Raw genomic sequence first — 13742 nt, 5'->3', positions numbered from 1 at the left:
TGAGGCGGGTGGTTATGGGCTAACATTACAACAGCTAATATTAGGCTTCCGTGTCCTAAAAATCACTTTCCCTCTAAACAGGTTGAATATATTGTCACATCATGTCAGGATTAATTTTCCAGGTGTCTGAGTCAAACAATGTTAGATCAAAGTTTTATGAACGCCAGCTAACAAAACGGCAGCGCTTACTGACAGAAAGATTCAGGATATCCTGAGCAACTCAATTCAGTATTGTCATCAGATAGAAGTGAGCTCTACTGATTGATCCACCCATCCTGGACAGATTTCTCAGCTTTACAGCCTTCTCCAGAGTAAATAGACATATTGACATAGTAAACTTGGCTATCTGAGTTGAAATAACAAATATGTGAAAACGGTATGCCACTTCCTAACCAATGAACAGACAACATTTTTCAAAAGGGTATCCACTCCAAGAAAGGAGGCGAGATGCTGAAACAAACTGATACGTACTCGGCCCTGGATCATTAAGGGCAACTGTGCTGCAGAGACAACCATACCTAAGTACACCCAGTACTTTGAAGAGCTTAGAAATGCTCCTGTTGTTATTTTTCTACGTGTCCTTTGGCATCAGTGTCTTGTCTTGTGGTTTTAGGTAAAGTAAACTGACAAACAGGGTAAAAAGTGAAGCCAGTGCAAAATCAACAAAACTCCAAATCCTACAGGGGGTGATTTTAAAAAGAAGTTAGTTAGTCAGTAAAAAATAAATAATAAAGTGTGCTAACACTTTATTATTTATAACTAGCTATAGTCACTAGCTATCTGTAGGTCTCAATTCTTTAATTATCTTTAATTATTGTTTTTTATGTAAATGGTTTACCGGCACCATGATACTGAAAAATGCAGCCGTACACTCTGTCTTACATCCACTTGTTGGAATCACTGTACTGATCTCATTTATGAGATGACCATGCTGTTTGTGCTTCTGGAGGTGTGGGACCTGATGGACCAACCAGAGGGCAGCAGGTCGAACATGTGGTGGGTGGGGTGCAAGGAGTCACCTGTGATTGCTTCCAGGTAAGCAGAGGGAAGCCAATGATTTTTTTGGGGCAGTTCTCAGTAGTGTGTACCAAACACCAAGGCAGCAGGAGAGCACACTCTTCACTGAGGAGCGGTAGAAGGCCAGCGGCAGCTTCTAGGTTATCCTTTCTCAAGACACGGAGTAAGTGCAGCCAGTGCAGGTCCGGGGGGACAAAGATATTGGTTGGGTGGCTTGGGGTACAGTCATAGATGTATAGGGCACACAGTAGGGGCTGAGAGCGTAGTCCTGTGAGGAAATCTTTGATCAAGGAGCAGGTGGCAGGGGGGTGTGGAGGTGGTCTAATTTGGATTCAGGATGTCTGGGATTATAGTGCTGAATTCTGAGCTGTAGTCCATGAAGAGCATCCTTATATAGCTCTTCCTGTTTTCAAGATGGGTCAGCGCTCTACAGATGGGTCAAGGGATGAGGGTAGACAGTCCCTGATGTGCAGCGACACTATCTGCTCGAAGCACTTCATGACTACAGACGTTAGGGCTATCGGTCTGTAATCGTTGAGCCTGTGTAGACCAGACATTTTGGGGATGAGAACAGTAGTGGAGGCCTTCAGAGAGTGGTGTGAGTCAGGGAGAGGTTGAAGAGCCTGGTGAGGATCCCCCCAGTTGGTCAGCACATTTGTAGTTGGTGAGGGCTTGGATGCCTCTCCACACCTGGTGCAGGTTGTTATCAGTTAGGAAGCCCTCTGTCCTCCTCCTGTAAACCTCCTTGGCCTGTTTGATGCCCCTCCTCATGTTGACTGTAGCAGTGCTGTACAGGTAACTGTCTCCTCAGCCTGAATTACAAGTTCAACACAATGGACTCGAGTGAAGTGGATGCAGGAGGGTGACGAGATAGCCTAAAACATAGTTAAAAATGAGACAAGGAAGCAAAACTAAATGCAAAACAGAGGAGACATCTAGCTGTGCAAAATAAAATGGGCAGTAAACTTGTGGAACAGAGAAAAGACACTGGAAAAGCTAGACTAACCAAAACAGAAAGGATTACTTAATCAATATAAACACTCCATGTAAATATTTATTTAAAAATATTAATTAAAAACACTCAATACAAATGCAGTTAAATCAGCACAACATTTATTTTCAAATACAAAGAAATACAAAAAAATACATATCAGCTGGGCACTTTTCTGCTGACTAATAAACAAGCATATTTCCATTACTTTAGCTTGTTATTTAAACATTTTTTAACTATGATAAGATTTAAATTTTATATATTTGGTTTATTTGAAACTTTAATCTTCATCTTCACTGACCACAGTAAGCACACCATCTTTGATGGAGGGTTCATGTCTCCTGGCATTAAAGGTTGGAGAAGGTTGGGGGAGGGGCATTTATAGATTGGTGTTGATAGATTTTAAATTTGTAAAATGTTAAATGCAATTACCCATGACCATGCCGGATAGCTAGTTAGCTAGCACATTTACTATTAGCTAAAGTGGTTTTTGCTGCTGCTACTGAAGCGCAGAACACATGAATTTGGGACTTCTGAGGGTGCAGTTGAGCGCTTGCATTCACTGATCTGAGAGGTTGTAACCACAGAGTTATAGCTGTAAGCAGTTAAAAAATTAAATAAATAAATGAGTAAAAACTGAATTGCAAACATTAATCTACACATTTATGTATATTTTCTCTGTAACTATACATTTAAAGCGCAAGTGAAAATACAAGTTTAAATTTTTTTTTACACATTATCTCTTTTTTTGACAGCTCTCGCATTTTGCAACGTATTTACTTCCATATATCGGGCCTAAAGGAAAAGTTGATAGTTGGGACGTATATTTTTGACCACTAGATGTCTGATGTCAGAATTATGTCGTTTTTCTGCGGCAGCGAATGAGAAGAAGAAAATACGGAAGTACGGCTCCCAAACACATTCCCGTTGGAAGAGTAAAATACTGCAGATTGCCGTATTTGCTTTGAAACGAAGCATATCTTGGACTAAATATTCAATCTCAATAAGACGATGGGGACTAGAGACGATGAATACGATTATTTATTCAAAGGTAAAAATGTGAATTTCTCGTTAGTGTCGTAGCTTTTAGCCGATAAGCTAAACAGGCCAGCTGGTCAGCTGTCAGGCTAACTAAGCCAGCGTCAACCTTTGTGCTGTGGTTGATTTTCACCGAGCTTTCAGGAAATTGATTTGAGGGTGTATACCTCTAAACGGCCTTCACTTGAGGGTTGGCGTTATAGTGCTATTTTCTTTACGTACGGTGTATTGAAGTGATGGGGCGAAAAGAAAAGAACATTAGCTGTTAGCTACTGTTAGCTTGTTGATGGTAGGCGCGGACACGCCTAGCGTTAACCGTTATCACGTTATCTTAGGTCGAGCTTGACAAGCTACAGGAACTTGTGTGAGGATTGGAAAGAATGCGTTAAGAGCTGCTTCATGAACACGTGACCACAATTTTAAAAGTGACCCAAATCATTCTTTTCGCCATTATGTTATTTTTAAAGTATTTTTATTACTGTGAATGTGTAAAATTTGCTTAAAAAGTCAGGAAGATTACTATTACTATTTTTGTGTCATAACAATGCTTCTTGGTAATAAGTCGTGTACTGTTGGAATGCCTTTCTATTACTCCTTAAATGGTATCGCATGTTTGGGTTGCACCCATGAAGAACTATGCCAATGTCAAACAACTATCAACTCTTGTTTTGAGCTTCTGGTACGCCAGGTATGGACAATCTGATGTCTGATTAGCAGGGCATGAACCTGATCAGTCAACATGTTTGACTGATCTGGATGAGATCCATGTCATAGGGCAACTTCAAGTTGGTGTTTTACAAGACTAAGTTTCAGCATTATTTTTGAGTGAGTCCTAGTGCCATCTCCACATTGAAGGCCAGGTCCCATATGAGGGTGGATATCAGAGACAGGCTGTGCAGTCGGTGTCCCAACAAGACAACATCACAAACACACTGTCAGTGTGGTACTCAGTCTTCTACAGATTTGCAATCAAAGTTTGGAGGACAATATTTCTTATGGTTTTGTAACCAGACAACCTGGAACAGACTGCCATGACTGCCCTTCACTGTTAGTTTCATTTAGTGTTGATAATGGGTGCAGTTGAACCCTGAATGTGTATAGGAATGTTACGTTCAGCAATGAGTCCAGATTGTGCTTACTGCAGTTGGCTCATAGTGTCAAGTGTCAGAGTATGGAGAGGATGTGGAGAACCCTGTGCTGATTTATGCACCGATACGGTGAAAGCTTTTGGTGGAGGCAGTGTGATGGTGAAGAGCAGCATCTTCCTCAGTGAAAAAACAAAGCTTCTCCTCACTGGTAATCTCAGTGGAGCTAGATATCAAGATGAGTTTCTGTAACCAGTGGCAATCCATATCTCCACAGTCTGGGAACAATCTCTGTCCTCCAAGACGCTTAACCCACACAGAGTGGAGTTTATCAGAGACTAAATCCAGAATATAGGTGTGGAGAGCATGGAATGACCTGCCAGCAGTCCTGATGTCAACACAGCTGAATGCTTGTGGCATCAGGATGGAGGGTGCTAGTCCTGCCAGAGTAACCAACACAACCACACTGGCTGCCTTGTAATAAATATGGGTTGAAGAATAGGATGCAATCCCACAGCAGTGTGTGACCAAGCATGAGGAGAAGATGAGGCTGTCGTGGCTGTTTGGTTCTTCCACATGCTACTGAAGTCTCTGTTAAATGAATAAATTGTGAAATTGCCGGTGTGTCTTGTTTCTTCACATTTTCAATCCAATAACTGAATAACGAGTCAGCAGCAGAATATGTCTGACGTTGGCATTGGAAGTTTTGGCAAGTTGTTATTGGTGTAACCCACATACTCACCTTTGTTACTTAACCCACAACTCTGTCTTCCTTTCACCATCAGGCAGCATTTAAGGGGAAATAAACAGGTTCTTTAATGGTTTAAGATTTATTGCCAGGCAACATTCTTCCATTAAAGAAATAATGAACCGAACACTAATTTCATTACTTTCTGTGCTAAGTTATATATTTGTACCCACACTAGTTTCTGTGATAGGCCAACATCTTTATTTTTTAAAGATTTAGTGGCTTTTTTTGAACAACCAACAACCTATGAGATAAACAGCAGACTTTCACATATGGTAAAATTCACTTTAGATATTTGGGATCCCACCACTCTCCTCATTTTGCTGTCACATTCCTGTTTATAAAATTTGCCTTATCCTGCTGTGTGCTTTTGAGGTCCCAGTTGAAGCTGTCACAAAATTATTAACACGCTTTATGAGTTGTTTTTTCTGTATTCGTTGCAGTATGATGACTACTAACAAAGTTCAAGACAGACAGGCTTTCTCTGCCTTTGCTTGTTCAACAAAACCTCATTGAAGTTTTCAGGCGGGTGACCTCATACCTTTCCCTATTGAAGATAACAGGAATCACAGAGTTGATTATCAGCTTTCTCTGTTACACCGGGCTTTCTGCTTCAGGATCTGTGCATGCTCACAGAAAAATGGGTGTTTTGTAGGTTATGATTCTTCTTTTGGGTAGAAAAGGATCCCCAAGATTGCTGCCTGTGCTACTCAAAACATTATTATGACTTCTAAGGTGACGGCTGCACATTAGAGCGCTTTAAACTGAACATATTGTGTGAGGTTATATATGTGCACATGTCTGGGATCAGTCCAAAGTATCTACCCAACAGTCGTTGCATTTTTCTTTTATGTTCCTGTGGTTGGAACATGATTAACAGTGAAGGCCACCATAAAGGCCCTGCAGTGGGAAAACATCCTCATAACATCCCAGAATTTCATAAAACACGAACCGCTTTGTTCTCTTACAGTAGAAACATGGCTAGGCTTTTTGAAAATTGTTGTTTTTCTAATCTATGTGGGCCTATCGTGCTCCCAAAGACTGAAAATGAACAGCTGCAGATGTTTTTTTTGAATTTGTGTGTATCTGTTTTAGGCCTTTATCTGTAGTGGACTTGCTTATTGTCAGATTTCTGCTGGAGTAGGCTCTAATCCTACCGGCATCACCAGAAAACACTGATGCTAACTAGTTTGTAGAAAATGGATATGATGTTAGGCGTGGATATTACTAAAGAATATCACACAAGAGTAGTAATGCTAAGTTAGGCCTAGCAATTTAAAGACTTTTACAAAAGTTTACATTGTGTAATTTAAGGTAATGAATTAAAACCCAAATGTCAAATAGTTTTATCGCAGCTCTAGTTTTCACATAAGTGTAATTATTGGCTATGAGCTGTGTTTAGCTGATGAGATGAGCTCCAGGAATATTTCTGATGATTGTGTTATTTTATGCAGAGGCTGCATTGCAATTATTGCTGGGAAGGGTTTCATTTTAATGTGAAAAATATAAGGTTCATTTTGACTTAAATATTGTTTCTTTTGTAACAGAAGTCAAACGTGTACTGCAACATTACGTATATTGTTTATTTTAAATAAGTACAGTTTAACAGTGTAACTGTTTCTTCACCATCTCCCAGTTGAACTTTCACACTGCTAGACTGCAGCTACACCTTATGTACATTCTGTGGTGGTCATTTCATTTCTGTAATCCTGTATTTTCTGTATATAAGATTTAGATTGGTTATTATATTGTTGGTTTATATACCTTTGTGTGTGTGTGTATGTACACAGCGCTCCCTCGTTTATCGCGGGAGTTAAGTTCTAAAAATAACCCATGATAGGTGAAATCTGCGAAGTAGGCAACTTTATTTTTAGTTATTATCAGTTATTCTAGATGTTTTAAGGCGGTGAAACCCCTCACTACACACTTAATACACTTTTCTCAGACAGGCGTGAACATTTTCACACTTTTCTCTCTTGTTTAAACTCTCAAAGTTCAAACCAAAGGCTCCTGCAAGTGACGACGTTTTGTCAACATAGTTGTTGTTTGTTAGGGAGAAAACGTACAAACAAGTTCTGTGGACTTTATATTGACCATCTTTTATACCGGTATCATTTTACTGTTTTCTTGCCCAGATTCAGTTACGTTGCATTTTCTCCATTGTGTGATTCAGTGGTCCTTATTGGGGATTCGGGTGTGGGAAAGAGTAACCTGTTGTCCCGCTTCACCCGCAATGAGTTCAACCTGGAGAGCAAGAGCACCATTGGAGTCGAGTTTGCCACGCGGAGTATCCAGGTGGATGGCAAGACGGTGAAGGCCCAGATATGGGACACAGCGGGTCAGGAGCGTTACCGAGCCATAACCTCAGCGTGAGTATAACAGCGACTGCCAGAGGAGGATTCACGTCTAGATCTCTTGTTATATATCAGTGAATTTATTTTATTAAGTTAATAACCACCAGTGTTACTTATTTAATAATTCCATCAGATGAGTTGGATATTTCAAGGGAAAATTGTTATCCAAAAAACATCCACAGTTCTCCACTCTCAAAAAAAAAGTAAATTTCTTGGAATATTAATATTTTTTTACTCAAAAAAACCCAAAACAAAGTCAATAAGTTGAGCTGATGTAAAAATCTTACAGTTTCTCGAGGAAATGATGTGTTGTGGGCTGATGTAGTTCAATGACTGTTCAGTTGTTGGAAAATCATGACCATAGCTAATATTGACCGAACAATAAACCACAGCCCTCCAACATACCCCTCAGCACCTGCACACACAGTGTTCAGGTTTGTTTCAGCTCTCACTGCGACAGTGTAATAACGAGTGTGTCCATGTGCACATGGCTCTGATGCAGATACTACCGTGGGGCCGTTGGTGCTCTCCTGGTCTATGACATTGCCAAGCATTTAACTTATGAGAATGTGGAGCGCTGGCTGAAGGAGCTGAGGGATCACGCTGACAGCAACATTGTTATCATGCTGGTGGGCAACAAGAGTGACCTGCGCCACCTCAGGGCTGTTCCCACTGATGAGGCCCGGGCTTTTGCTGGTGAGACATCCTTTTCTGTTACCTTGTGGAATAAAGTGTCTATTAAGTATCACAATTACACAGAAATCTCATGATAGAATACCCTAAATGGCAATTCTAGAGCCTGAAATCTTGTAAAAATTCTAAATATTAGAACTATGCTCTGAGGATCAATGCATTAGTGATACTAGTAATAAGACCCATCTTTCATTTGCTGTGCTACACAGTGAAGTAATTCTGTGTAACTGTGTGTGGTGCACACATTCAGATAAACCTGTGTAATGGCTCAGACTGACTCATTGTTTGTGAAAATGCTACATATATGATCTGTTCATAATGATTGTTCCGCTTTGCCCCGCAGAGAAGAATGGCTTATCTTTTCTGGAGACATCGGCTTTGGACTCCACCAATGTAGAGACGGCCTTCCAGACCATTCTGACAGGTGTGTGATGTGTGTGCACCTTTAGACTCCTGTCCTTTCACAGGTCACCATAAGGTAAAAAATACCCATCAAGTAACACACTGTTGGCCACTGATATCTGAGGGAATGCTGCCCAGTTGAACAGGTGTCTTTGTTATCAAGAGCTGTCACTTTTATGAGGCCGGTCACAGTGTGAGGAAGTTTGGTGCCAAGTGAACTTCTGCTGCTGGGAGTAAACAGAGTTGACCCCACAGCCTTTCTGGACTCACTTTATGTCATAGTGGGTTGTTTACAGTTTTTATGGGGATTATCCAGGCAAATATTTTGTTTTAGTGTGTGTGTGTGTGTGTGTGTGTGTCAGACTGTAAACTAGGGTTGGGCGATATGTAAAAATTTTCCAACCAACAATCATCAGTCCAATAATCGCTGATGGGCGATATGTTAACGCATGCGCAGACTTTTTGATGGGCCGAGCAATGTAATCATGCACAGACTGATTTGCAAACTGATTTTCCCCCCCAAAAAATTAGGCCTGTCGGCATTAACGCGGTCATCGCGTTAGCGTGATTACAATTTTCAACGAGCTCAACCCATCTGGAGCACAGACTGAACAAACTTTGGAGAAACTGCCGAAATCCGTTGACAGAGACATTTCAGGGATTTTGAGCCAGTCTGCGCTGCAGATACGTTAATTGTAAATCGCATCAGTCATGGCGACGGCGCGTTAACACTAAAAAAATATAAAGTCACCAATTTGGGATGAAAGACGTAAGCCTAAGGATGTAACCAAAGCAGCGTGTCACGTGTGCAGACGTATAGTGTGAGCAAAGTACTCAGACTAACCTGCACAGCATGTACGTGTCCACCATCCGGTGAGTATGCTAGGCTATCGCCCGCTTCTGCAGCTCCATCGACGAGCATCTGGGCGCACTCTGAGGAGGGGGCGTTTGCTCGCAGATGAAAGAGGGTGCTGTTAAAACAGCGCTGTTTTTTCTTCTGTTGACTGCTTCTATTAGCGCCATCATTATTAGCAAACTTACTGATGGGCAGACAAATAAATAAATCGCCTGTTTAAAAACAATCGTCGATATATTCGCCCAACCCTACTCTAAACATATTTCTGTTGAAAAGTTGAGCACTTTGATTTAGATTTGATGGGTACTGACTCTCTTTTGGCATCAGCTTCCAGTGGCCGTTAGAGTAACTGCAGTTTTCCATCGGAGATTGCTCTTTGGTTGTGTTCATACTTTAAATGTGTAATTGTACTTAAAGTGAACAACAAACGTGATACTCGGGTTTTAGATTTTTTCTCTCCATAGAGTACCGAGCACAATGACACTCAGTGCTCTCTGCTAGAATCCAATCACAGTTGGTTTACTCTGATTAAATACTGTTTCGCCTTCTGTTTAATGTTTGCAGGTTGCAACTAACTACTTTTCTGCAGGAACATATTTGCACAGTGTTTTTAATAACATGTGACACTGGGGAATAAAATGCATGCATGGTATTTGTTAGATAACACTGTGTGATGACCAGAAAGTAGGTGTGATCTACATCCTGGTCACAGGACGACAGTACTTGGAAGAGGCGGAGCCAACATTTAAAGCTCGATTGATTTTCAGCTAGACACTTACGGGATGTTATGAAAGTTTTAAAAGAGTCTCTTTCAGTGATAGTTGTAGTAATGACTTACATGATGAGAAAAGTCGGCCATTGTTTTTTTGGCTGCCATGCTTCCTGTTAGTCAGCTGCATGGAGGAATTACACGCCTTCCATAAGAATAATTTGTTTTGTCACATGTCTATCATCTATCAACTTGACGCATTACTTTTCTTCTCCTCCTCGTCCTCCCATCAGAGATTTACCGTATCGTCTCCCAGAAGCAGATGTCGGAGCGCCAGGAGAGCGACATGTCTCCCAGCAACAACGTGGTTAATATCCAGGTGCAGCCCACTGAGAACAAACCAAAGATGCAGTGCTGTCAGAACATCTAGCCCAGCCTCAGATCCGCTACTATCTCTCCCCCCAATTCCCCCATTTCTCCCTGTCCTTTCCTCCCTCGATCCCCATCAACCTTAAGCCCCGCCCTCGGATAATAGACTGCCTCGACATACTGTTTGGCGTGTGGGGAATGAGCCGCAGCTTCGAAGCCGTGACCTGATCTCTGCACCTACCTCCTCCTGTTAACCCTATTCTTCCCCTTCCCCCGGTAAATATTATCCCAGTTTAGGATGAACCCATGTGGGGCGGCCCTCCCTAAGCAGAGCCCCGTTGTCTTTAGACTACTGCAGGACAGCAAGCAGCAGGCATTTCATATCACGTTAGATTTCATTACTACAGATGCGCTGACATGTCACAAAAATGTCTTAATATATGAATGTGATTCGTTTTCTTCTTCTCAAGCTCAGTGCTCCAGTTGATTTCTCCACCTTTTTTAATGTCTTGTATCATATATCTGCTACTAAATCTGAATTTAAAGCTTTGCCTCTGTTATTTTAGCGCCCCTCACCTCCTCTTTAGTGCAATGTACTGTTTTGGAAACTACGTGGATGTATCGAGCACATTGCGGACGTTTGCTCCGGTAGTGTCATGCTGTTTGATGTGATTTCTGTGAAAATGACGCCGGACTCTTTTACATTTGTTGAGCTTCAGTTAGTGGAAAGGCCAGGGGAGTGTAGCTAGCATGTGGCGCGCAGCCTGGTAAACTTTGTCGGCATCGTCACTGCATTTGCAGCAGGTGACGGGTTCGTGACAGCATGCCGAAGATGGACCTCTGACGTCCAGGTGGTTGACTTGAACTGGACTAAATGTGGAACACTATCATCATTTTAGGAACCCTGAACAGGAAGCCTGTGCATTTGAATCATCATGTTCTATTTTAAGTGGCTGCATACCGAGTTACTCATGCTCACGTTGAACGGGACTGAATACAGAATAAATCTAGCAGGCTTTTTTGCTCAGCATTAAGAAAACATGCATTAATTTCCAACATATTTGACCACTATGCAGAAACTAGCACATGGCTGTTTGGGTTTTTTCCTGTAATGCGACTTCTATAGCAAGTGAAGGAAAAAGAAGTATGAGTAAAGTAGCTGATAGCAGTCTTGTATGACATTCCTATTATAGTCAGTAATCTTATAATGTGAAGTTTCCTGTTGTCTAGCCAATTCTGCTTTGCATGTAACCACAGTACTGTAGTTAAGACACACTGAGAAAGATGTTTTTCAAGGTTTGATTTGCTTACTAAATCATGCACTTAAGTGTAAGAGCTGATCTAGTAAACATGCTTACTTATTTAGGATTAGGCTTTTGCTGCACATACAAAATTTGGACCTCTTTTGCCAGTTTGGGACACCGGGTCTGTTTAAGAACCAAAAAGTGACGTGGAGTCTGAACCGAACCTAATTTAGTGTGAAGTTGCTCCTCTGGCAAACAACAAAAATCAGCGGCTTAAGCTTCTGGCCAACTTACGAATGCCTCCTCGACCTGTGGAGACCGCTTCTCATACGCTCACTAACAGCTCACCGTCGTGTCCGCCTCCTCATTAACCAAGCTTTGTGTGTCTCTCGAGGAGGAGGACAGCCATGTTGCCCCTGTCACATAAAGCCTACGCACACCAAGCTGCCTCTGACTTCAACACAATGCATGGCTTTGTGTACGACTGCACCTCCACATTGTATCGCCTTATGTAGCTAACATTGTCATTACCGTTTATGAAATCTTGATGGTTGGTTAGGCTTGGCTAACGAATACAACATGCTTAACGAGTTAGCTCAGTTTAATCCGCTAACTGGCAGGCTCCTGCTAAAAGCCTTCAAGCTGAAATTTCAGGTTATCGCAGACATATACAAAGCCCGAACTTGGTGTATGTGTCTAGCAGAAGAGGGTAAATGGGTAACTCCAGAATGTGTGAGCTTTAGCTGGCCGTGCCAATGGCGTTTTATCGAACAGACGGCACTGTCCACTGGGCCTCTCCAGACTTGACAGCAGGAAATCTGTGGACAAAGCAATTTCTTTCTTCTGACAATGATTTCTTGTTTCATGTACCTTTGTCTTCATTTTTCCCTGTGTGTGTATGTGTGTGTGTTTCTTTGTTTTTTTTAAATATGTGTTTTGATTTCTTTCTTTTTTTAACTATTGAATTCTATAACTGACTGTAATTTCAGTGTAAACACATAAGTGAGAAATTATGTCATTTCAATGAATTTGGAGCGTTAAATATGAGAACGGGTCAAAATGAACGGTTTTGTTCTGTACAGATTGATAAATTGTACAATTGTGTCTATATCTTAAGTTATCAATTCATCTTAATAAAGCGCACCGGTCAAAAAGCTTTCTGGATTTTACTTTTTTTTTAATTGTAGATTTTTATTGTACTGTGAAGTCTTACTGCCGTCAGGTATAACATTATGGCCACTGACAGGTGACGTGAATACTACTGATCATCTCATCATAGTGTCAGTGAACATTTTTCCCTCAGAGTTACGTTAGAAACAGGAAAAATGGGTAAGCATAAGAATTTGAGCGGGTTTGACGATGGCCACATTGTGATGGTTAGATCTGTGTGACCTTTGAGCCTAGGTCATCAGCTACATGACTGGGCTTCCAAACTGAAGCTCTTGTGTTGCCAGCCAGTGGTCAGTATACTGACGTCAGATCTCAACGTTGGTTCTATGACATCGCCTGATATTGACTAAACATTGTTTCAATGTTTCCTTGCTATCTGTGTAGCTTTTTAAAATGTCCAAAAAAGGAACAGTGGTGGCGTAAAGCTTTTTTATGCATGTGAGGAGCAAAGGCTGGTGCAATTCAATCGATGAACTGCTCTGGCTCAAAATGCAGAAAAGTTATGCTGGTTTTAATCAAAAGCTGTCAGGACACACCGTGCACAGCAGTTTGTTGTGTATGGGGCTGCAGAGCCGCAGACCAGTCAGGGTGCCTGCGCCGAAATATCCACTGCAGAAAGTGGCAACAATGGGCACACGAGCATCGGGACTGGACCATGGTCCGAGCATTGAGGCCTGGGCTGATGAATCACACTTTCTTTTACTTCACAGGATGGCTAGGTGTGTGTGTGTCGCACACCTGGGGAACACCTGGCACTATGGGAAGAAGGCAAGCCGGCGGAGGCAGTGTGATTCTTCATGGCTTCGGCATCTTTCAGCAGGATAATGCATCTTGCTACGAAACAAAAAAGACAAATTCAATCCAGTTAAGGAAGTCCAATACATGGAGGCTCTACCTGGCAACTTAAAGAATCTGTTGCTAACGTCTTGGTGCCAGATACCACAGCATATCTTCAAGGGTCCGGTGGACTCCATGACTTGATGGGTCACAGCTGTTTTGGCAGTAAAACAGCCGTCTGTTTTTGCTTTATAAAGCATTTATAAATGAAATTGAAAGTACAGTTATT

At 41.6% G+C, this 13742-nt stretch overlaps 1 protein-coding gene across 1 annotated transcript; it reads left to right on the top strand.

The window, feature by feature from the left end:
- Nucleotides 1-2857: 2857 nt before the first annotated feature.
- rab11a (RAB11a, member RAS oncogene family) lies at nt 2858-12662 on the top strand. The gene is made up of 5 exons (XM_082528006.1): nt 2858-3059; nt 7053-7248; nt 7736-7929; nt 8270-8350; nt 10187-12662. The coding sequence occupies exons 1-5, from the start codon at nt 3020-3022 to the stop codon at nt 10321-10323; spliced, it is 648 nt and encodes a 215-aa protein (XP_082384132.1). The 5' UTR covers nt 2858-3019; the 3' UTR covers nt 10324-12662.
- Nucleotides 12663-13742: the final 1080 nt, after the last annotated feature.

The sequence above is a fragment of the Aulonocara stuartgranti genome (assembly GCF_965226115.1).
Source record: "Aulonocara stuartgranti genome assembly, chromosome: 1".
In the NCBI taxonomy this organism is placed as follows: Eukaryota; Metazoa; Chordata; class Actinopteri; order Cichliformes; family Cichlidae; genus Aulonocara; species Aulonocara stuartgranti.
Note: the sequence above shows the minus strand (reverse complement) of the source record. Positions and strands in the feature narration are given on the sequence as shown.